Source organism: Fopius arisanus, unplaced genomic scaffold (genome assembly GCF_000806365.1).
Source record: "Fopius arisanus strain USDA-PBARC FA_bdor unplaced genomic scaffold, ASM80636v1 scaffold00015, whole genome shotgun sequence".
In the NCBI taxonomy this organism is placed as follows: domain Eukaryota; kingdom Metazoa; phylum Arthropoda; class Insecta; order Hymenoptera; family Braconidae; genus Fopius; species Fopius arisanus.
Window position 1 is genome coordinate 273,732 of NW_011887754.1, and position 26,178 is coordinate 299,909.

The following is a 26,178-nucleotide window of genomic DNA, read 5'->3' on the forward strand; positions in this document are numbered from 1 at the left end:
CTTTCATTTACATAATTTTCATCCGATTTTCGATACTTTTGCAATTGTCTTGGATTTTCAAACGGGGCTTTCCAAATATCCACTCATCTAGTAATCTCGTTTTCAATCTTTCATTAACTGCACCAAATTTGAAAATTTGGACAGTGCCACCTACCCCTGGGTCTACGACGAGTCGATGAAATCATTTCAGTTTGTCATCCTGGTGGAATTTCTGATGGGTCCTGGAGGTCCAGGAGGTTTTTTCTGTTTGATCACCACAGGGACACACTCCAGCAGTGTCAGAGTGTTGTCGCGTGGGACGAGAGGGACGAGAGGATGTCTGGATGGTGGTTACCTCTACAGTGGCATCGCGGTAGATTACTGTTGCGAAAAAGGGTGGAGAGGGTGACCAGGGGGTGGTGGTAGCTTGGGGAGGGGGACAACAGAAGGGGAGATGGCAAGTGTATTGACAGCAAAGGCGGAGTCACTGTTACCGGTATTTGTGTGGTAGGGGTAAAAGGGGCCGGTCATTTGACAACTCCAACACCGCCTTTCCCCACTTTTTCCCTGCCAACCCGCTGGTACCGTGGGGGGGCGCTGATGCATGCGCGCGCTACCTCCCGGTGATATCCTCGGGTTCATTCCCTCACTCCACTTCGCGGCCCGAGCGGCGCAACAACGCCTGTCGTGTCTCTCCGGCTCGGCACACACACAAACCACTTGTCTTTGTCTTGCCAGTGGATAAACCAATTTTTACCTGTCTTTTGTCAATGGTTAAAGGCACATGCGCGGTGCCCCATGGGTTTTCGGTGACAACGACAATTGTTTTTTTTTTTTATTCCTTCACTCCAGACGGCTAGTGCGCGCCGGTTTTCCCAGATTTTTTGTGCGTCCATAACTCTGACGCTGGACGTCAATCGTGAAGACCCGGGGGTGATCTGTTGAAGGTGTTTTCTTTTTTTTGGTTTTTTCATTTTTTTTTTGGTTTTTTTTTTTCGATGAATGGAAATATCAATTTGAGATTGTGATTGTCGGGTTGTGTCGTGCCGTCGGATTGTGACTGGTGTTTTGAAAAAAATTTTTTTTTCCATTTGTTTTTTATTTGAGTGACTATTTCTGTGCGCGAGTACTTCAGGTATCTTCGAGGAATGAGGCTCGAGTGGTCTCGAGAACTCTGAGAGAACTGGGGAGAGCATGAGGCTGGAGGACTTGAGGGAAATCGAGTCTTGAGGGAATTTGCTGGATGGTTTGCCTGGAGGGACATCAAGTCGTGGATAGTGGAGTCACCGGCGGTGATTACTCGGTGGTAGTTGGAGATTATTTTTAAAGTGTCGTTGATTTTTTGGGGTGTGTGGGACTTACGCAATCTCAGGGTTATTGACAACCAGGTCCCCCGGTTCTCCCTTGACCGGATCAACGTCACGCACCCTTTGCGGGAATCACCCCGCCACAGCAGCCACCCTGATGGGAGTGTATGAGGAACGCGCCCCTCCTACCACCGGCATGCACTGGGTGAGTTTTCTTTCGTGGAAATTTTCCCTGTCATATCGAACCATTGCCATTTTTTCAATCCAACTTTCCAATTTATTGAGTTACCATAACTAATTTTCAACTCTGAAATTTTAATATTTCATCTTTCGATCTTTTTATATTTCATTCGGATGTATGTTCATGTGACCAATTATTTTTTTGCCATGATACAAAAATTTTCCGAGTCGAAATGAAATCCGGAGGGAAAATATCCTTCATGGTGTATCGACTGGGTTCGGTAATTGTGTCAATGTTCAATTATTTTCTTAATATTTTCAATTTTCTTTTCTGCATGTGACAGCTGCATGTGAATTTTCTTCAATTCAAAATCAAGCTGCTCGAAAATTTTTCGTTCGTCCGAAAATTCAAGAGAATAACTCCCATGTTTTAAAATGATTAGCAATTCGACGATAGGCTGATTTCCGTGGGAATATTCTATTGAAATGTAATATTCTAAAGAAAATAATTGAATGATTCCCGAGCAAAACTGAAAGATTTGCCTCACCTCGCTAATTTCCGTGGGTCCATTAATATAAACACGAAGCCCAGTTAAATACTAAAAATTTTTCCCTCATCACTATTATCTGCCCGTTTCCTCGATTCCCACAATTTTCATAAAACATTCAATCGTTACAATTTGCCCGCAAAAAGTGGCAAACAAAAAGCAACAATTCACGAATGACGTGAGAATATGCCCCTCGCGTATGTGTATATTTTTTTTCATGTCTCTTATTCTTGCAAGAGTGAGTGGCATATGTGGGAAAACCCCTCTACATGACTATTACGTGATTACATTGTGCAATTATTCGGGAAAGTGAGACCCATTCCCGAGTCATCTCGCGCACTATCCATTTAACTGCATCCATAATTATTCAATTTTTCGCCAATTTTTATTTTAATGCTTGAATTTTTGCTGTCTCTTCCTCAGTTTCTCTACATCGTTAATTTTTCTAGCGATATTTTACGAGGAGTTCTCAGGTGAACGGTAGCGTTGACAGGGGGGTAAAATTATTGCACAGGAACCGGTTTATTATTTTCATTAATTTTTTTAACCAGACGCAGTAATAAAAATTGGATTTGAGGACTCGCGGGATGATACGGAACGATATGAGAATCTTGATTCTGAAATAAATGATAAATATTTTTTAGATTATTATTCCACTGGGGGCGGAATAATTTCTTTCCTCATTTCACGTACCGATAATGTTGGACTACGTCACACGATGAAATTTGTGTCGTAAGCGGCTGAAACACCAATTATGAAGGAGATTCTCAATGGGCTCGTCTCCCCCCTGCGATAACCATTTATCGCAATTGAGAAAAACTTGTAGAGTTATAATTTTTTTGGATTACCACAATAAGAATAACTTGTTTTTGCCGGTTGCGACCAGTGGAATTTGTACTTTGTACATCTGTCACTTGAATCATTTGCTCTCCCCTCTCTGGTGATTATTTATCATCGAAATTACTACATTGCGGGGGTTTTTTTTCGGGGGGAGGGGGAAAGGGGATATCCCAACTTTTGTTTTGACTGGGACGTGTATTTTTTTCAAATAAATTCCTCCGCATGCGCCAATGGCTCTTCAACGAGGGGCTCGACCCTCTCTACTCCCCCGATCTACACGATCGGAAAAAAAAAATATGTTACGGTGAAAAACTGCGCTCTCTCGTGCTTCCAGCTGACACAGGACTTTTATTTTTCTCCTCTATGTCTTTTATTTTTTATTTTCCAACTGAAACAGCCTGAATTGGACGGCGTTCACCTGCCCGCGGGAGTCCCAAGTGGACGATCAAACCTGTTCCCTGCACCTTTTTTGAAATAAAAAAATATCAGGTGATACAATATTCAATATTTCCGTGGCTCTTCTAGTAGGTTCGCTGACATTGTCCAAAATTTTTACTGAATTTTTCAAACAAGTCCTCCAAATTCATCGCAAAAAAATTCGTGGTAGATTTTCTGGAGCGTGGATTATTCCCGAATTAATACCGGACTTTTCCATCATAATTTCCATGTTGAGCGGTGTAAATTTAATTCCCATAACTCCTTCAAAAATTCCATGAAAATATTGCTCACCAGAAATATCCGGAAAATGACTCGAAAATTTCTCAACCCCGTAGTCCCCGGAGTGGTGGGTAAAAAAATATTCACGTCAGATTTAATATTTCAATTAGTATCTTGCGCAAGTACCAATTTGTCGGTCGATGTTGCGTGTCACCGATATCGTGTCTATCTCAATATCTCATTTCGAGTAAACAGCGAGTCTGTGAGACCTCACAGCCCCTCAAACAAATTCCAAGGGACAATCACACCGTGAAATGTGGAAATGACGAGCTGAAAATTGTACCGAGCGGTCGTTATCGGGCCAATCGCCGAGTGAAAATGTTTATTGAAGTTGCAGGGGGGTAGTGCACGCGATTAAACGCATCGAGTAAAGTCCATTTGCATTGCCAGCGACAATCGTTGTCTCAGTCTCGGTGGAGCGAGTTCGCGGCCGACGATTGGTTTATCTCGAGGGGCACGACAACGGGCGGAGTGAACACACAAACCGCTGTGTATTCACTGCTATTACCAGGGACAAAAGTGATTACTTTGCATCGCAAACTTTACCATTCAGCGCGTAACAACACGAGATTTAACATTATGCCAATTCGACGATTAATTAGATATCTCCGGGTACATTTGTAATTAGCATAAATGAATCGTTCAAGCATCAAAGGAAAATTAATGGATTTCAAATGATAAACAGCCACCGATAAAAAGACATTGATTCACCGGATCAAGAATTACCGTAGCGTCCTTATGGAAAATATATTTCAGTATCTCTGAGGTAAATGGAAACAATTCGAATTGTTCCATTGTCGAGGTTTCGAGGAATAGCTGTGAATCTATGAGGAAGACGAAATTTTTTTCAGAACCGCTTTTGTAGAGTGGAATGAAATCTGCAAAAAAGGTCTTTGCAAGAATTTCACTGTTTTGCTCACATTCAGAGATATTTCTCGAGGATCTATTTATTAGGTACGTTGGGTTGTTATCTCACCGTCTTCCGCGAATGATCTCTTCGAGTGAAACCCACAATGCACATATTTTGTAATTGACCAGTGCAGTTCATACTCCTCGATTTACATTGCACGAAAATTCGGCCATTAATTAGGTACCATTTGCAATTAACATAAATCAATCGATCAACCGTCAAAGAAAAATAAATAAATCTAAACTGACAAATCAACGCGGATACAGATAAATTTATTTACCAGATTAAGCAGGCGGGGTAATTTTCTTGCGAAAAATTATTCGGTTGAATTAAAAAATGGATTACTCATATTTTTTAATTGACAAACACACTGAATGCCCTCGGATACACGTGGAGTGGCGTCGTCTTGCGCAGATTAATCAGAATCTAGTTAACACAATTCATTCACACTTTAGATTGAAATATTCATAATGTTAATTACAAACTCAACAATCCTCTAATCCATGGGGAATAATTCAAATGCTGGTGAATGAAGTACCATTTTTCTTACCTTGTTGCAACCCCTCGATTCACAATCAGGGGCGTGTAAAGGTGTTATTTAGCGGCAATCATTTGAATGCGCAGAGCGTTACATCCTGCTGATGCCCACAGAAGCGAGCCTCCACACCGCCAAGTGAACTTTTGAAAAAACCAAAGACTCATAACCCATCATCTATCACCGTACACCTTCCGGATTTCATTTTTCTTTCTCACTTCATGCATTTTCATATGCATTAAATTAGCCCGGTCAGATGAGACCATTGCATAATTAGCTGAAATTCCTTGGGTTATTTTTAATTCCGTTTGACCCAACACTGGGCCTTCAAACAGCCCTTTAAACTTCTTGGGCAGCCGCCTGTGAAGGCGTCATGATTATAACGCAAAGAACTCGCACCGTAGATCCGTATTACTCCCTCGGGATACATTTACTTGAGAATTTCTAGAATGATTTTTTAACGTAGAAAATCTTTATTCAAAATCATCAAATCAATTTTTTCTACTTGCTATTTTGGGTAAAGTATTTGTCTGGTACGGTTGAAAAATGTGAATTTTCATGTATTTTTTGTGATTCGAAACAGACGAAATTTCAATTCTTTCCAGTCTTGTAATCGGATATCCTTAAGATCACTTTTCCTCCCGATGTTAAAAATACCAGCGGCACGACAATACGCATCGTCTCACGGATGCTGTCAGCTAACCGGCGTCTATTAGTCTCGTAAATTCACTTTCGTAAACATCTGACACGAGTGAGATAATTATTTTAGCCGCAGCCAGTGGAGATAACAGAATCGACTCCTCTTCATTTAATTCCCCTCTCTCCACCGAATTCCCGCTGGCTTTCTCCGTGGGGCAACGTCTGGCGACGATAGTCCCTCCACTTCGGTGTATGACGCGTCGTGTGTCGAGACTCGTAATTTATTGTCCACGCAAAATGAGACAACGAGATCTCCTCATGCATCGTAGCCTGTCCGCTGCACCGAGACTAACGAAACCGCTTCCAAGACTCCTTTGAACGACAAAACGAAAATATCAAGATGTGCCAAACTATCGGCCAATTCTCAAATAACCCACTTCGCTAAATGGACTCATACAAAGTCGTGGCCACCATTCACTCACGATAACCTAGACCGTGCTGACCCCATACCCCCTTATCACGTTAAACTATACTCTCTTCATCTGCTCGAGACAGACATTTCAATTTTTACCAATGAACCACTTCTTTATTGACTTATCGCCATTTCTCCATAAACCTGATTTCCTCATCCTCTTGTTCTTTATTTTTTTTTTTCTTCAAGTTTTATTTGCATTTGCATATTGGACCATGAAACGAGTCAACGGGGGGAAAAACAGTGGCCACTCCATCGTTGGGGAGTGAGATAGCGAGCTATCGAAAGTCCTCTCAGTTAACTGCCGCCCACGCAAAATCCATGGTCACCATATCCACGAGGTCGCGGTTGTTATCGCCGCGGAACAGCACAAGTCGTTTCCTAAAATCCTTGCGTCTGTAGAATGCACACCGACAAAAATCTATTCGTTGAAAAGGCTCCCTCATTTTTTCCTCAAAAATCGTCAAATTTTATTCGGTACATAAAACATTTACACAGAGTTTGAAAAAAAAAATTCATCAAAGCTGTCAAAAATCAAGATTTTTCCCGAATTTTCAGACTGAAAATTGATCTTTCAGATTTGGGGTTTTAATTCCAGTGAAGATCAAGTCGTTCATTAAATTTGTCCCGTTTATTTTGGAAAGTGGAGAGTTCATGGAAATAGTGTTCTTTGATGTTGAAATTTCATGTAAATCGCGTGTTATTGAGTATTTCAGGAATTTTCTCTTGAATTTCTGCGTGCAATTTCCAGAAAGGTGCGGAAAAACCGGATAAGTCGGGGCCATTTCCACACATTCGCAGTCTCTAATGAAAAACGGAAGTCCATCTCCATCTTGGACAATCGGAGGGCCCTTTAGTCGTCTCTTCCCCGGTTAAACTGCCTCCCTGAGCGACATTTCAGACTGCATTCTTTCCTTTACCACCGCCGTATAACTTTCGTGCCTTGTATCCACACGCCATTGGGTGGGTTTTCGCGTCGTTTCGCCTTCTCGTTATTTACTTCACTTTTTGCGAAAAAATGAAAAACGCAGCTGTGTGGCCATGGGAGTGGTGGATCTCTTGGATGAGTGTTCGAGTGAAAGTGCAGCGGTGCACTTAGAATAAAAAAGTTTACCGTTGTGATAAGATTAACAGATAAAAATTAAATTCATATTCTAATTGAAAATAATCTGTACAACACCGAATTTAAAAAGCTCCGGAAAACCTGTGCCAATATTCGACCGATTTCCCGATCAAAATCGATTTTTCTCAGCAATCATAATTGCAACTATCAACTCCACACATATCGCCATATCCCCAGAGATCATAATAAAATTCTCCTACAGCTGCAAAAAGAAAAAAATTATAAAAAAAAAAAAACGTGGCTTTCCTCCAAAAATTCTAGATCAGCCCCCGAGACTCATCATTATCCCGACGAGGGATCCTGTACTTCCCCCAAGAAAATCCTCTTTACGACCCTAGTCCAGCCATAATAACTCCTTGAATTCGCAAACGCACCGCGGATCTCCTATTCTCCCCCTCCAGCATCGCAGTAAATACCGGTATCTGGCGTCGTAAAGTGCAGCGTTTTCCATGGCGGAGGGCCTCCGCTGATTCCGCAGAGTATTCGCGGCTAGTAGCGCGGATACTCTTCCAGATAGGAGGACCTTCAAAGGGAGTTAGAGGAGCAACCAAAAGCCGCGATGGGCTGGGGGCTGAGGGGGTTGAGGGGGCAGGAGGATAAAAGAGTGAAACGATAATTTATGTCGCGGTGCACCGAGAGAAGCCGCGCGCCGTGTGCGCTGACAGTTGAAACACACGGTGGTGAGTCCCGGATTGGCCGGCGGTTGAGGCACCTTATAGGGTGATCGCGCATGCGCTCAGGCTTGCGACATCCATCAGCGTCTACTGGCGTACGGCTGTCACCCGGTGTAACCCACCGTCACTTCTCCTCGCCTCGGCCATTCTTTCAACCTCCTCCTTTTGACTATACCCCATACCACCTCCTCGTCCTCCTCCTCCTTCTCCCCCTCCTCCCCATCGTAGATCCACCATTTCTCATTCGCATGTATTTACGTACATTTGCCATGACACGGGAAAAATAGCCGAGAAGAATCTGTCGAATCTAATTTTCCCGGGTGGTACCATTTTCAAGGTACTTTATCGATTTTTCTGATTTCCTTCATTTTCACGATTTATTTTATATTCTGATATTAAGATACTTCAGCTTAATTATGACAGGTTATTTACCGTTCCCTGACATTGGTATCGATCGCAAGACGATTTTTCATCGTTGGAAAATGAACTGATATAATCTGGAGTAGAGCGTAGAGATGATTAAAGTTATACCTTTTGGGATGGGCAATTAATTAATGGTTATTTATCGGAAAAGGATAAAAAAACAATGCTGGTCTGATCAGGTTAGGACGTTTTTGCTTCTGCATTGCCCTGCGGATCGTCCCTCTGTCTCCCTTCCAGAGACAAGTATGGAAATACAACTTGACTGTAATCCGTTTAGAGAGATTGACCACTGCATTGCATTGAGTGTCACATAATTCAATACTCCGTTGAATATTTGGGATGATCACCCTTAGTGGTGAGGAAAAATTTCACCGAATGGATTTGTTTCAGCAGCCGCCCGGCTCGCAGGAGCGTGGAAGCGGCTTGGCTTTGGGCTGTCAAGGTGGTGGGCCAGGGAGCGCAGGGGGTCCTGGAGTTGATCAAACGAGAGACCTGAGTCCATGTCTCCCGGCGTCGATGGGTGATGCCGCAAGACCTACAACTCTACCCTGTAGCCCACCTGCTGCCCACCACGGTGTCCATCGTACACCGCTGCATCAAACCCACTGCGGTACAAATAATAATTGTTACGACGGCTCAACAACCCCCTACGACTCTCGAGACTACGGATCGCCCGGTAAGTCTCATTTTCATTCTCTAAATCCATCGTAACCCAGAAAATAAAACTCCACCAAAAGCACCTTCCTCATAACGGAAAATCAGATTGGTGTCACAAAACAGGTGGTGATTATCGAAATAGCTACGATAATGCCAGTGATCTGAGTATACCACCTCAGACAAATCAACAGTGTCATCACAATCAGCAGTTGCACAATCATCAGTCGCAGGTGCAACACCAGACGAATCAGCAGGATCATCGTGGCGATGATATACATGCTATTCCAAAATTGGAACCACCACCGACTCCACCGTCGCAGGCTGATGATGTGCCAGGGGTCGTGTGCGCTGGATGTGGTCTCAGAATATCTGACAGGTTTTATCTGCAGGCGGTGGACAGAAGGTGGCATGCCGCCTGCCTGCAGTGCTCCCACTGTCGTCAGGGCCTCGACGGCGAGGTCACCTGCTTCAGCAGGGACGGCAACATCTACTGCAAAAAGGATTACTACAAGTAAGTCCTCCATGGCCATCTCAATTCTCTCTTTCCTCATGATTTTTCAAGGGCTCCTCAGAAATTTTCAACTATAGACTAAATTAGACTAAAACAATTTTCCAATCTATTACTTATTTTCATAAATTACTCTCGTCAATCGACATTGACGTGACACGCTCTCTTCGATCTCTTGTTGGTGAAACAATCTTTCCTAATTTCGCGCCACTCGAAGAGCAAATACGATACTGACCCATTTAACATGGCTCTGGGCGATTCGTCGGGGTATTTTTGTACTCGGGTAAAGCAAAAAGGGGGAAGAATAGTGGCCAGAGTAACACTTTCCGGATGAGAGAGCGATTCGGCATTGAAGCGTAACACTCGTTCGAGTCTTGTCCTCGTGATTTACGAAAGCGAAACCCAAGAGCGATTACCGTCAGCCATCCAAAACCTTGAACGACCTTCCACTAGTAATCGATGTTACGAGTTTGAATATCAAGTGGAGAAACCGCGGGAGGCTCTTCAATTTAAATTGGCGAGTTTATTGGGGTCTTTGCAGTGCAATGTGGTACGATCTGAGGGATCCACCAGAAGCTGTTTGGTATATTTTTGATGCATTAGAGAGCCAAGGAGAGCCACTCGAGAAGTTCTCCGTGGGTATTACTGGTCTCGTGATGAAATGTAGATCGACGGTGATTTACTTATCGTGAATCGACGCTTCGCCGGAGGTAAATGGCCGAGTCGTGACCATTAGTTCGTGGGGCGACTGCTACCCAACAAACCCTCAACCTTTTTTTCATTCCACCTGGAGGTATGCGTTTTGCAAGATCCCGCCACTGTGTGCGGCAATTTACGGGAAGAAAAATTCAAAGTCTCCTGCCACTAAATCCCGGTCTACTGCCACCGGATTGTGAGAGAATTTGTTTCTATTTAAAATGCGACTTAAGTGACTCTAAACACTCTTTGTGTGTCCGTACAAGTGCTGATACTTCCAGGAAATTCAAATCCTCGACCCCAAAACCGATCGCAAGGACAGATTAGAGGCCATTGTCTCAACTGTGAAAACCGTTCGGCTATAGCGTCACCGTTTTAAGACTCAATATCACCAGCACAAGTGGATTTTTCCGCAGAGGCTGGTGGTCGGGTTTTCCGACCCTCAGGTTAACTATACAAATTTATTTCAAGCTCTTCACTAACATCAATTATTTTTTACCTAATCCCAAGACACGGAATGAAAGATATTACATGATAGAATCGTCTAAAGATTCTGAAATCTTCGATAATGAAAATATTTCCAAAGAGCTTGAATATCTTTGAACTATTTGGGCTCTGTGAGCACGTGTTCCTCGTAAGAAATGGCTCTTTTGCTCGCATTCGATTGTTACCACGTGAATTTTCGTTTCATGTTTGCTAAACTGGCATAAACTCAAACCTGACATTGAATGATTGCCCATATTGCCAGCGAGTTGCCCGGAAAAATCTCCCAACGTTAACCTCCAACCGGCAAAACCCACCGAAATAAGTCGCAAATAGTAAAGTCTCAACTGCGTTTCGGGCGGTTGACGATTTTCACAGGCAGATGGAGAGGTTCGAAAATAAAATGCTCAGGCTGGCTGGATGGAGCTAAAATTACATTAGCGTATCGTATGTATACCAGATAGATCGGGAGACTAGATAAGAAGCCGGTCTTAGGCTTGCAGTAATGAAGACACGGAGAGGTAGAGAGAGACGGTGAAGAGATAAAGATTGGGTACGGCAAACAAGAAGCGATGGAGAGTCAAGGGAGGGAAATGCTTGTATGGCACAAGACTTGAAGAGATAGCAAAGCGACATCTTTGATATACTGTTTTGCACGCACGCGCCCCGTCACGTGTTCCCATGCGCATGCGTATTTTCCAGGAATCGAACGAGAACTTTTCGACAATCCTAACCTCTCGCATTTCCTGCACTTGTTCCAACTTCTTACCGATTCCCACTGCTTCTTACTGCCAGCCAAATGTTTACATATGACTCCGGCACCCTTGCCCCTTGAATTTGACATCCTGTCACGATAGGTTATGACCGTAAGCGTCTTATCTCGAAGGTTTGCATGTGCGATCTGGTAAACTTGAAAGAAAAAATTGATAAAAAGAGAAAGAAGATGTCTCGACGGTTATTACAGAGGGGATCGCGTGAGGAAAGAGTATCCCTTGTCATCTGTACATCTCTCGGGACTTGAAATCAACAAACATACATGAAGGAAATGACTTTATTTTAATTCGACCCATTGTTTTTCCCTCTCTGATTCGCGTCTACCGGGAAATCGGTTCATCTGACTCCACCGTCTTTTTATTCTCCTTTTTTTTTCCCAACCGGTGGTCTAACCTCGCGAACGGCGTCGATCTGCGATTTGAGATTGGAGGCCAAAATTAGCAGTGTCGATAGTGCACACGCTTGCAGTGTGTGGATATATGTATTTTTTTTATTTTTTTAAATATTTTTTTTTCTCCTCGTCACGTCGCGTGACGTCTCGGGCCGGCCGGGTGGCTTCGTCGTAAAAATTGCCTGCGCGTAAAGAGATCGTTGACTATATGCTTTAGCACATCGGCCGAGAGAGCGTTCCCTGGCCCCTCCGGACTCTCCTAGAAGTGAGAAGGACTTCCTGGATTATTTCTCTCACTATGGCCACGTCTTTGCTCACAATATAACAGACGGTGAAACGTTATGTACGCTAGTCAAACGAACAGAGCGTGAACCGAGTCGTACGAGACTCTGATGTATATCGGTCTGATACACTTTAGCCGAATGCCACCCCATATACTCGGGGATAAGATCTCAAGGCGTTTGTTACACGTCAAATTTCTCGACTCCGGCAGCTTTATTTTATTATTATCTTTATTGAGAAGGAACAGCTGAGCTGTCTGTATTCCTAATATCGCCGACAAGTTTTATTCAATGCTGGAAATTATTTCTGGGTTAACAGTACAATGGGAAAAAATTCTTGGGAATTTCTTCCCATTTCTTGACAATTGAAGAGAGAGAGAGAGAGAAGGGAAGTTATGTTACTCTCAGAAAATAATGCGTTCACTCAAGTCGGGCGAAGGTATCGTAGTGGAATCGAGGGATAAATATGAAGTGATAAGAAAATTGGATTCGAAAATTCACAAGGTGATCTGAGAGAAATTGAAAAAGAAATTCTAACAGTATTCCAGACGAGAGCGTTTTGTTCTCGTCTTTCTGGCCTTTTTGTCCGATTTTTCTCGTTGAGACTCACGTTGTTAACGAGGCTGACCGTTCGAAACGTGCAATGAATTATTTGACATTTCCGATTCAGGAAGTGCATCGCTGAGTCTCACATGTGAGTATTAATGGCAACTCAGAGCCCGTGGCTTCGTGTTTCAATTTCGCGATGGATTTAACCTGAAAACTGGGATATTTTCTAGAGGTTTAACCGGTTTAAGGACGGATCGGAATGCATCGTTGAGGGATATCGAGATACCATATCGCATATATAACCGGAGAAGCAAGAACCTGCAGGTAGAGATCCGGAGGGACGGAAGGGGAAAAATAGTGTTCAGGGGGAGGTACGGATGATGGAACGCTCGATATTACTACTGCGTCGTCGGAGAATTTATCGTTTAACAAGATACATATCGACGCACGAGATATATCGTTTATCGGGATTAAAGCCAGTCAAATCTCCTTTGAATGAAGTAAATGAGCCTTTGGAATTGCGACAGAGGTAATAATACTGGCTAACAATGAATTCTCGTTTGTCGGGACAAAGTGCCGCGCTAAATCGCTCCTCCACTTGACAAATTGGCAGTAACTCTCTCGTAAGCAGTTACCGGTCACCCCATATCCTCCAAGTGCATGATGAATTAATTACGATTGAAGACCTCAATGTGTTTTGTCATGGATGTATCCGTAATTCCATGAAGAGGCATGGTTTTATAATACGCCAGCAGTTTTCATTAATTCTCCGGTTTATGACCGATTTCCGTGAATTTTCGGCGTTTCCAAATAATTTTTGTGGTAACCAAATAATTTTATTGGTATTACGGAAATTATGTCAATTTGTATAATTGAAAGAAATTAGAGTGTTCCATAAAAATCTGAGTGAAATGGTTTTTGAATGATAAACACCCCGGATTTATCCCAGTGGAATGATGGGTGCATCAAAAATTCAGTCACCTGTTGGTTTTTATTTTTTTCTCGGTATGAACACCTGAGTGGCAAGTCGACGCTCATTTTGATGCCGTTCGTTTATTCCGGTAATGGCTTGAAGTTTTTCTTGATGGGATCATACGAGCGACAGAGAATTGTACATTATGATGTCAGTAGAGATTGATCGGAGATAGAGAAGTGAATAAATTTGAAATTTGCGTTTAATTAAGGAATCAATTGGCCAGTGGGCAGATATACAGCTTGAATACCCAATATATTCATTCTGCTTTAACCGGAGAGGAATACACCTCGGGTTGGCTGGCTATCTGGCGATAACTCTCCGAGTGAGTTGTTCCTTCAATCTTTCATGGTGATCGCAGTCATTAAGTGCAACTCGGATACGCATTAAAATTGTACGATTCACGTTGGCGAATGATCCCGACGTGCACCGTCGGTGTGCCTCGACTGGAGTGCACACTGCCCCTCATAGATTGATCGATAGATCATCGTATCTCATAACGTAAATAATCGAGAGATAAAGGAGGAAGCCACTGAGTACAAAGAGGCCACTAAGTGGTACGAAGGAGGTGAAAGTAATTTACAGTGCAGTGAAGATGATTTTTACACGTCAACAGCGGTGAATATTAAAATCTAAACGTGAAATTTTCGTACTACCACTGGTGATAAAAAAGTACCAGGTGAATTTCAACGTGCCAGTGAAAATATCCACTCGATAAATAATTCCACGGTAAACTCAGCGCGACGTGGCTTTCAGCTACCTCTTTCCTTGTAAATTCAACGACTCATGGCATAAATTAAAAGGTGAATTTTACGACTATGGGGATCGTAACGTTACCAGTCTTGAATCCATGTCCTGACCCTGTCGCTGTGATGTATGGGCTGTTTGCCTCACGTACTCCAGCAATTTCCGATTATACCGAGTCCATGGCATATTCAATAGATCCTTCATCTGCACGGTATTTTCATAATCGATGTCTGGTTTGATGAGCCAAGTGTTCACGTGAACGAGACACCGGACCACTTCCTGGATAATTCCAGGGTGGCAATGGTCACGCATTGCGAAGATGGCGTGCCTGCCAGATACCAAGCCATCTTCCCAGTGTACACGTATAAAACAAGAGAGCTGGCCATCTCCACGGGGGCCCCTCTTATTAAACCCCACACATGAACATACCCGGGGATGTATAACACAAAAGTTGAAGTATTTGCGCGCCTCTTCGTCCCTCCCAAGAAGTCCGTTCCAAACGGATAAGAGTGCATCGCGTGTTCCTCCACGATGACTGAACTCGACTTCCACGGTCTATCTATCATCAGCGGATCCAAGCCCATCTTGATAGAGACGCTCTGGCTTCATTTTTATTTATTTATTTTTTTTTTTGTTCGCGGGAGAACTAAAGTGTCCCGCGCTCTTGTTCCCATGACACATACCAGCAAAACGCAAGTATTTTATTCATTTTTTTTTCACCTGGCCCGCCAGGAACATTAATGCTGTGTACACCATCAAATCTACTCTGGTTTTATCTGGGAGCGGTGGTAATTTGAGGTGAAAAATGTCAGGGAAGCGGAAGGTTATAAATCCCCATTGGGACTGAGAGGGGCGCGAGTGGGCAATTCTGGCGGGGCAGTGAGCTCGTCTTAAATCAACGCCTATAACCCAAGAGAGCAGCCAGTGGTAATTGAGCTATAACCCCCTATGGACGTCTCTGTGGGTGAACGCACAAATATTTCAGCGCCCAGAAGCTTGCTCATAATTTAACACTCATAATTAAGATGCTGCGCGCTCTGCGAGAGAGCAACCCAATACCGCAGTCTTGAAACGTATCACGGTGGAAACGATGTTGACGGCTGCCCATTAAACTATCAGGCTCGAGTCTTCGTGATTTGCTTTGAGACCACACCACTGGGAAAAGCTGGAAATCTCTTGGATTGCGATCGGCACGAAAAGATTTCGGCTCGCCATGCCCGATAGGACGAAGATTTTTTGATTTCAGAAAACATCCCAGGGTCTACTAATTTTCTCATCAACTCCCCATCAATTAAAATTCCCGAGAATTTCATTGGAACTGTCACCAGGAAAGAATGTCAAAGATGTGTGCGGTAAGATTAATCCAAAATGGTGAACGGTGCAGTGTCTTTGGAGAACGGGTATTTTATTCAATGACCGTTGGAGTGAAGGAAAGTAGTCTATAAAAATTCCAGGGGATTCCATGGGTATCCCGTGTGGCCTCCCGTCGGGATTTTCGGTGGAAAAAGTAGCCACGGACATAAATATGACGGAGTCACGACCCTGCCGAGGTAGCTGGGTAACATAATACCACCGCGGTGCCGTGACAGAGCTGACACCCGGGGGCATGCATCATCGGTAGCCGCCACGATGTCGCTGTATTTTTTTCAGATTCTTTCAGCCAACTCTTTGGCCCCGAGTACGTCCAAGTGTCTGCAGTCACAATAATCCGTCGTGAGTATGTGTACAGGGTGTTTGAGGCCTGCAACGATGAAACAAAGACGATAGTGAAAACGAAAAAAAATACCGAGTGATTAATATCTCACTGGGTTGAATACAGATAGGGATAACTACGGGAGGTGACTGGCCCAGTATCGCGATGTAGTAGATCTCGTGAGATAGTCCGATGAACGCATTTGTACGGACGACACCTGCAGCCAGCAGTGGTCATGCATCATCTGCATGATCACCACTGGGAGAAATACCACGAGAAGAACAAGCACAACATGTGTACATAATGCCAGTCTCACGCATACCGCCTCATTGTCCGATTCAAATTCTTGCGCGAACAATCTGCTTCGAATTCTCCAGGCACATAAACACCACCATTTTGGTGGCTTGTGTTGAGTGTTGACTTTACTGCCGGCTCTGACGGCGCTTTTCTACGAATCGTCAAATAAAATAATGCCAATGTTACCGTAACTTATCCCACCGTTTCCATTGAACATATTTAACACACTCATTTCGGCTAATTTATGGCTCCACAAATTCACGCACGTTTACTGAGTCAGTGTAGAAAACTCTGGGTCAGATCTATTCCGTGTCGTTTACTCAACCCAAGGTATCAAAATGGGACAAATTATTGCAGCTATTAAAGACTTGCTAAAGATTCGGAATTCACTCAAGATTTAATGAAATATACGGCATTTTTTGTATGTTGACGAGAAAACGACATCTGAACAACTTCGAGTGATTAATAAGAAAACTGATTGATTGATGGTTATTCCCCCTGCGTTATGTTGTAAAAAATATATTAATGATAAAAGCATGTGGTGGAAAGAGTAATAGTAATGAATAATAGGTGAAGAATAGGTAGGGCCTCGGAAAAATTACGGAAGGTCAAAGTTAAAGATGAGAGTGCATCAGAAAATTGCCGTAAAGATAAATAAATTAGAAAATGGAATTCACTTAAGACTCGTCACCATTAAAATGTCTTGTTCACGGGAGTGTTACGGAGAGACGTGAAAATGTTTAATTTCCTCAATATTTTATATTTCTTGAGTTAAAAAGTGTTGAATGACGATTTAACATCTAGATTCCATCTGGTCACGTAATTTCTATTGGACATTCTTCCATATGGAATGTATGAGAGAAGCGGCTCCCTACGTTCTTACCTCCTTCAAGTTCTGAGATGGTTCTTTTGCTTGTTTATTAGCCCGCGATCATTGCTCATGGTGGTGTCATGGCAATTCGGCGTATCTCCCCAGGAGGGCGGGTCTGGGGACAAACACCCAGTCGCAAGGTCATGTTCACCTCCACCTCGTTCCGTTGTTCACGCAAATATTGCAAGAGTGTCACCACCATAAACAACTCTCGCTAAAAAGTATCGGGTTACCTCGGGTTTATGCCTTATAAAGCACACTGCACGTTATACCAAGTGTTTTATAAATCTAAACACGCGCGAATATTTGCGCAATGCGTGGAAAAAGCCCTGGATTGCTGGAGGGCGAGTTGCTGATAAAGTGAAAAATTTTTCTCACCACAAATAAAAGAAATATCAGTCCGATACAAGTCGTTGGGATTAAAGGCTCAACACAGAAGTTATAAAAAGAGAAGTTCTTATGATACTTGCTACGCGATACAGATCCCAAACGCACTTTACGATGTCGTGTTGCCGTCGCATTAGTCAGCCGGCAAATGTCTGAACCCTGGGAGGACACGCGGTGGTAGTTGCTATTCCCCCGCGTATATGTACATGATTAAAACAACCACCACTGGTACTGTATTTTCCAACTTGTTCCCCACCGTTCTCCACCGGGATGACGCATTTGTGGCCCTCTGTGGATCCGACACTGTAAATTATTATTTCTTCGATAAGGAAGACCAGTGGCAAGAAAGAGGTACCACGACGGGGGGAGGGAGGGAGGGAGGTGAAATAACCCGGGGAATTGTAATTAAAATGCATCGCGAATAACCTTCCCCCTTTCTTGGACGTCGGGCGATAAGAAGATGGAGGAGACAGGGCGCGGAATGCTCTGACCATGCGTGAATATTTTATATATTCTCCTCTAAATCCTCCGGTACTATTTCAAAATTATATTATTCGCTGAGGGCTGGTTCATCGATCCAAGAATTAACTGGTAGATGTTGGAGGGAAAAATATTGGGGAGAATTGAGTGCTCGGACCGGCTCGTATCTCAAATGGGAATAAAATAAAATGTCGTGCAACGCTTTAGGGACACGGTATGCCAATAAGAAGATGCTGGTAATATAATGCCATGATCTAGATTAATGCAGGGAGGGAGAGGGCGATCAAGAAGGGAGTAGCAGTCACGTACTGCATCCCACGCCCAGCGGTGTCCCAACTGCATACGTGCGACAGTCAACCGGTGGATGCTGCATAATTCGTAAAAATAAAACGTGTTACAAGCTCACATTAAAATATGATAAAAGTCCAAATAAAAAGTCCCTCTTTGGAACATCAAACTGGAGAATGGAATGGAATAAATATTGCCACAACATGATTACGAACAATCTGGAATTTTGAAATTCTAGATGGTTCACTTGAGATTCCCGCGAACAAGAAACCTGCGGACACACCCCGCACGGTGACACACCACGTGCTACAACGTGAGATTTTGGTGAGGAATGAAACATTAATAGTGTGCGAATGCTCGGCGAGTGGTCCTCACAACACGCCTCTCCTTTGATTGTTATAAAAGATTCTCAAAGTCTTTGTGAGAGATTTGTTGCTGCCAAGGCTTCAGTCGCTAGAATCGGGAGAAAGAGAGAGAGAGAGAGAGAGAGAGAAGGGGGGAGTGAGAGAGATGAAGGGGCTGAGGCTCCACAAGTTGTATAATAATGTAACGCATATGGCGATAGTTGTAAAACTCAGCGGGTCGCCCCTGCAGGCAACCGCATCCGCAACGAAACATCTGAATGAGGTTATTCCCGGGTTCGCTCATTCATCGTTTGGGTCTTTGGGAAGGAGGGAAAAAGAAAGGAATAGGGGGTAAAAATGAATGGAAAGAAAGAGGCAATAGGTGCTGCTCTATCTGCAGGTTTGCAACACTGGGGTTATGACCAGCGACTGGACTCGGGGCGATTGCGTAATTCTGTCGGATACGATTAGTCGGAAAAAGAAAAAAAAAAAAAAAAAAATAAAAATCCAACCACGACCTCCTGGACCGAGGGTAACGGACCGCGCATTGACGGGATTGAGAATGATGACAATGAGGTATGGCTGAACCGTGTGTTACGAGTCAAGAGAGCTCAGAGTCGTTAGGAGCTAATCTTTCACAATGTTGACAGCTGTGTTATTTTTCCAAATGATTCTGTAAACGCCTCTTACCTGGGTAGAGGACCGAAAAATAACACCCCGGCTTTATAAAGATTGGGCACGTCTCCATCTAGTTGAGGCCGTCGAAAGCTGCAATATATTTGGACGCTGAGATAGGCCAGGGAGTAGGTAGCCAGAATGATATCTCAAGAGATAGAGGATTCTTCCTTTGTGCCGTTCGTAATGGAGACTGTAGGGTGCCGCTAATGCAGTAGCGATGTCGGCCAGTTCTCGTGTATCGTTGATATCCTCCCTTCCGCCTGTTTATACCGCTTGTCTCCAGTATACCGCCACTGGTTACTGATATCACTCGAATATACGTATCGATCGTCGCTTTCTTTTTCAAACCTCCTTTCTCTCTCACTCTCTCTCTTTCTCTCTCTCTCTCTTTCTCTCCAAACCACTCTTCTAACAACATCTGTGGGAAATGCCTGCCTTGAACGTGCCTTATTACGAATTCACGTTTATCTACAAACGCCTACACCATACTTTCAATGTCACCCAGTATGATACGGGACTCTTGTAACGTCGACATTGTAACATTCTTTGTTCTTCTGATTTCAGAATGTTCGGCAGCATGAAGCGATGCGCAAGATGTCAAGCCGCTATTTTAGCTTCGGAATTGGTAATGCGAGCTAGAGAACTCGTGTTTCACGTTCGATGCTTTTCCTGCGCAGCGTGCACTGTACCATTGACAAAGGGTGATCATTTTGGTATGAGAGATGGTGCTGTGCTCTGTCGTTTGCATTATGAGATGGGTGCTGAGTTGCATCCGTCTCAGAGTCCACCAGTACCAGTTTATCCACCGGGTCCGCATTATCCTGGTCAGTCATTTCCATCACCCGAGTTTCTTCACCATCAGCCACATCATATACCAGGGCATACACATCATTCGATGCATCCACAGCATCCACACCAGTTGACACACGCAAGTCCCGTTCCCCTGCAGCCGTCAACACCGTCTGGGCCTGATGCTGGTTCACCACCTAAAGTACCGTACTTCAATGGTGCCGCTTCCACAGTGGGAGCCAATGCCGGTGTACCTCCACCCAGACAAAAAGGCAGACCCAGAAAAAGGAAGCCGAAGGATCTGGAGGCGATGACAGCTAGTCTTGGTGAGTTTACATTTTTTTTATTCATTTGTGAGGATGATGTCATCATTTTTGCAGTAGATTAATCGAGATTGAAAATCAATGTCAGAGGGCCAATGAGAGAATTATTGCATTTCAAACGATCGATCAAGTGTTTTTGTACTTGTTTAAATAATTATGTAATGCAGCGCGGTTGGAAGATCCTCAGATGTTAAGTTAGTATTAATTGCAGTCTTGCGGGTGAGAGGTATCTCTGCAGTAAACCTCGTAGATTATCCGGCTGGTGTTCCATTCGATCAGAGCAACACTCGCACGTGTTCACGAATGAAAAAGGAGTGACATTACTCGCGTCATTACCACGTCCCAGACACACTGGGACCAAAGACAAAGCGGAACATTAGGGTACTCTGCACTTGGGGAGAATTAGAGAGATAAAAAGAACGTGAAAAAGTAGGTGTCTTCGGTTCACGCAACTTGCCTCCTTATGTGCAGCACTTGGCAGTCCGTAAAATTGCTCCACGGTGTATTTCGAGCGGTCGCTCTTTCGTGGTACTTGTGTCATCTCTCCCTCTTGACTTTTTTTTTTGATTATCAGTGGAGTGTTTGAGACTGAATAATTTTCTTCTGCCGAGGTGTTGAGAACACTTTCGCTTTGGTTTTTGTGTTATTGTCTGGCTTCTTGATCGAAATGTTGGTTTTCCGATTGGATTGAGACAATCGTCTACGGTTGAGTGGTTATACGGTGGCCGCAGAGATGCAGGAAAAGTGAGAGAGCGTCGCGCTGCTTGTGGATAATGACGGATGTCATGGTTTGTCACCAGTAAACCACTGAACAAATACAGATGACCGGTTGAGGACTGAAATCAGTTGATTTGGTTCTTTGATTAATCGCTTTCCATCGGACGATCCGTTGAACCATGTTATCCTTTCCCCCTTTCTTGTCCTCTCACAACACGGATGAGGCTTACGCTGCCGTGGACAAGCACGATCACAATCTGGCAGTCGTGGTACACGGGGCGAGACTCCACACTCAACCCACTAACTCTCATTCTCTCATCCCTCTGAAAATCCCCGTGTTATTCATGTCTATGTAACAACCCGGTGATTCCGATGCTGTCGTCAAGGTCGAAACATTAACCGCTCTGGATTGTTGTACATCTGTCTCGCTTTATCATTGAGCAGTATGTAGCTCGAGTTTTGCAAAAGTGTATGTACTGGTGGTGGTTGTGAGGGGCCGTTGGTGATTTACGGTAAGCGTGGGCGTTCGGCGTTTGCCACCGAACCCTGATAAAATTTGTCCAGTCGACATAAATTCACGGGTACGATCCAACAGGGCTCTCCATCCTCCTTCCATCTTCCTCATCGAGCTCTCTCCATTCCACTGGCCACTCTTCTCTCATTTTATCACTGTGGCCGTGTGCCCCAACGTGGGCCGTAGCCACTCGAAAATTCAATCTTCAAACCTGTTCTCGCAACTGACCGTGGGAAACAATGGCTTTCCACACCTCTCTAAACGATTTTCTCGCGGGGCACAACACGTATCAAGGAGGTACAACGATTTTACCCAACTCCAAACGTCTCTTTTCGTTGAACAACTGTCTGCGTGATGCGAATGTCGAGTGTGGCCCGATTTGGAAATGTAAGAATCGCCACTTTGGTGATTTGAGAAAGCGTTTGCACCAGAATTCAGGTAAAACCCGAATGGCGTTGATGCATTATCATGAGTGGAGCTCTGATCGGATTCGCATGGGGATAACAGGAATGGAACAGTCTGATGTAACAGTGTCGCGTTTGGGAAAAGAATTCGATTGATCACAATTCGATTCCATGATTTTTCATCATCAATTACATAATGGGCAAATGTGATTTGAGCTGTTGAGCTGTTGAGCTGTTGGGCTGGCAGGAGGTAGAGATGTCCGTCGGTGGTCGGGGCGTATACAAACACGCTATGGGAGAAGACTATGGTTTTAAAGTCGACTCCTAACGCTGTTTGATGCGTATCACGGCTCATTAGCTCCTCGAGAGTGCAAACGAGGAAGGCCAAAAGAGGGAGGAAGGGAGGGTGATGGCCAGTGAAAGAGTATGCACGGAGTCGAGTATACACGACCAATTACAACTCTATGTTAGGTCTGGATAGTTTGTAAGCATGCGATATAACTGCAGGAAAAGGAATGCCACTGCTGGTCATCTTAATGTCCTTCAGGCTGATCAGTCACGTGTCAATTATTCTAATGCAACGTTATGTCTCCCGTAATCCTGATGAATAAGGCATTTACCCCTGGCAATTGTTTTAATGCGCAATTCTCTTTATTTGCAGACCTCAACTCGGATTACATTGATATGCCATTTGGTAGAGGTCCTGGTACACCGGGTATGCCTGGATCGAATAGCCGAACTAAACGCATGAGAACGAGCTTCAAGCATCATCAGTTGAGAACGATGAAGAGTTACTTCGCCATCAATCACAATCCCGACGCGAAGGATCTCAAGCAGCTTTCCCAGAAGACCGGATTGCCAAAGAGGGTACTACAGGTGAGCGGTATTATTTTTTTTTTTCTATCCATTAGTAAAGCCACAGATACAACTTATCCCAACAATTTTTGTACGCTATCTCTTCACTTTGACAAGCTGAGATTTTCTGTACCTCAAACTGCTTGTTTCCCTTCGAGTTCCAATCGAAACGAGGGACAAACTTTGTCTCGAGTGGGGTTTTATGTCTGTCGACGGTGTCTCTGCTGAAGTGCCTTGACAATTATTCCTCCGGGTGAATTATTGTCCACTGGGTGTACAGCTCAGTTGGGCCCAGAAGAAATTGAGTACTGGAGGATGATGAAAAGAGTCGAAGCGTAACGCTACGGAGGAATCGAGAGCGGGAATGTCGTGGGGTTTCTTTAAATTTTTTTGCCCTCGAGATTTCTTACCTCCTCTTGTTCCCTTCATCTTTCATATATTTTTTTTTCCCTCCCCCGGAGCTTTCATTCTCTTTACGTCGTTTCTTCAACGAGAACTCGGGGAAAAAAGGAGTCTCGACCCTGTAAAAATATATTCACGGGGCGAGATACGTTGTGGGCACGCGTGTATATAGCAACACTCCCAATTAGTGCGTCCCGGTCCACGCGGAACGGCTGCCCTCCTCGTGATATTTCCGTCGACGCCGTTGCTTTCCTTCGTTAACCGCGTTTCTACGTCGGCACTGCGTATGGCCCCCAACAGTAGCCTCCAAACAGAATGATGATGAGAGAGAGGTGCAGCTTCTCTAAACCTCGTTAAAACGATGTGTGCCCCTGTTACTGTTGCCACATTTCTCTTATTATGAGGGCAGAAAAAAAAAATCATTTACACACCAATATATAAATCATTCTGCTGACGAAAAAAATGAGGGTGGGGAGGGAAGAACATGAGGAGAGAGCGGAGAGGTTTCAGCCCGAAGAAAGATGAATCTCACGTTTTTCACTCGGCTGTCTCCATTTTTCATTTTCGTTTTTTTTTTTTTTTTGTCACTTCGGAGACAAAAGAGATCTCGACAGGTTTCGTCATCGTCGGGGATAAAGAAACGAGGGGGGGACTTTTGTCGACTTGTTGGGGAAATTCAGAGAAAAATAACGGGAATTATTCTCGGGAGTGCGCGCTTTTCATTATTGTGGGAGTTGTTCTTGAGTCTGGGGATTCTCATACTCCAGTCATGAAGATACATAGTCTAGCACCTGCTGGATGAATGTAGATGAGAAAAAAAGGGAGGTGAAATGAGAGAATCCAAGGAGGTATGGAGGACAGAAAAAGGGGGAGAGTCAGAGAGTGGAAAGTGGTGGGTTGCGAGGAGACGATGGAGACGGTGATGAGGGGAAGGAGGGAGACACCTATTGTATTTGGCGCAGAAACGAAGGGGTCTTGGGAGTGTACGCCATCTTGGTTGATATTGATCGCGAGACGCGCGAATACTCGCCTCTTTCCACCGCCTGCTGTGTTCAACTTTCCTTTTTCCCCCGTTGTTGGCTCGTCCTTTCGTCCGTGGAGCTCCCGTTGGGGATTCTCTGGAGAATTCATCAGAGGGGTGGAGACTGTTCCCCTCGAGCAAAACGAAAGAAATGATAGTGATAACGAAAATGGTGGAGCCCATCCTCCATTTGTCCATGCTCCATTTTAGTATCATTAATTTATTTCAATTTCTCATTATCCTCAATCTATTTTCACACTCGATACACCAGTGAAATCAGTTGTTCGCCGGATGTCTGATAGTATTTATCACGCCAACGCCGATTATGGTGGTGTGTTTACACTGGTTGACTAGTTAGTGTTCACGCGTTACCCGTCAATCCTTGTTTTGCCCCGAAGGTCAGATTGAGCTCAACGCGACAGCTAACTGTGAATTAATTATCCCAAGGTGTATAAGGAAAAAAACACTAACTAGAGCCCAATGACTGTCGAGTTCTTTCGCATGGTCACAACACTCTCAGCAGTTCTTTATCTCCTCTCCGCTGTTTTTATTCTTCAATCTTTTTTTTTTCTCTTCTTTTTTCGTTGTTCACCTCATTACACGCCAGACAAATTGATCCGCCGTGGTCAATCAACCGGCTAATTATTCTAATTGTACAATTTTTGTTTGTCCACCAGGTGTGGTTTCAGAACGCACGCGCAAAATGGCGGCGCATGGTGCTCAAACAGGAGGGCAAATCCGACAAGTGCGGTGGTGTTGATGGTGGATCACTCAATGACCTAGAACTTTACGGAAATAGTGCGGGAAGTGGTGGACCACCGATGAGTCCACAATTCATGATGGGTGGGCCTCACAGTCCCGCATCTCTTGGCTCACTGGATTGCGCGTGATTTCGTACCTGTTTAACAGATCTGTCGTCGTTCATTGGTTTCGCTAAAAAATATTTCAAATGAAAAAAAAATAAATAATGAAAAAAACTGGTAAGAGACTATTGTGGGACCTGGTCCCGTTACGGCTGTCTAATAATCATTCCCCATGGACTCGCAGGACGAATGGTGATGTGAATATTTATTCAGAGTCCTGGGGAATCATCTGTAAAATACAACATACGCATTACTGCCCGTTAATAGAATAGTGCGTGTAGTCGTATGTGAATTGTATATTAAGACATAGCTTATATGAGAGATATATATATGTGGAGAAAGATGAATTTATTATAATAAAGTGACGAGGTTATCGTCTTCTGTACTATAGATACAATGAGGATTATATGTATTTATTTGTAGAAACTTGAGTAATTGTGGTGAGAGCAGTGTTGTTTATTTGCATTGATGGATCAAACACATTTCCAGGCAGTTTCAACTGAAAGAATAGTGCGAGGACATGAGGATCATTTCATCTCGATATATTTATTTGTAAGGATTATCCAGCCAGTGAAATTTCATTGTTAGCTAAAGTGAGTCAGTGTATTTGTAAATATCGCAGATTGGTGAATTATGATATGTTCCTTCAGTACACAACTACAAAGACACACGAGAATTCTAATAAGATCGTAGGGGGGATGTATTGCAGTAGGTTGCGGTCGTTTAGCTCGAGATAATGATAATGATCATAATCATTTAAAAAACAAACCACCTATCTATTGTCCTTGTAAATCGATCGATTGCCTATAATTTTACAAAATGACTTTTTTCATTGAATATATTTTG

General features: G+C 43.8%; 1 protein-coding gene across 1 annotated transcript; it reads left to right on the forward strand.

Moving 5' to 3' along the window:
* The first annotated feature begins 646 nt into the window (after window positions 1-646).
* On the forward strand, window positions 647-26,178 carry LOC105263419 (protein apterous). Its single transcript, XM_011299625.1, has 6 exons — window positions 647-1,491; window positions 8,738-9,023; window positions 9,128-9,515; window positions 20,009-20,559; window positions 22,853-23,067; window positions 25,147-26,178. Exons 1-6 carry the CDS (start codon window positions 1,444-1,446, stop codon window positions 25,357-25,359), a joined length of 1,701 nt encoding a protein of 566 aa, XP_011297927.1. The 5' UTR covers window positions 647-1,443; the 3' UTR covers window positions 25,360-26,178.

Coding starts and splice junctions, on each gene's coding strand:
- LOC105263419 (XM_011299625.1), top strand. CDS start 1,444: ATGGGAGTGTATGAGGAACGCGCCCCTCCTACCACCGGCATGCACTGG. Junction 1,492..8,737: donor CTACCACCGGCATGCACTGG/GTGAGTTTTCTT, acceptor GATTTGTTTCAG/CAGCCGCCCGGCTCGCAGGA. Junction 9,024..9,127: donor TCGAGACTACGGATCGCCCG/GTAAGTCTCATT, acceptor GTCACAAAACAG/GTGGTGATTATCGAAATAGC.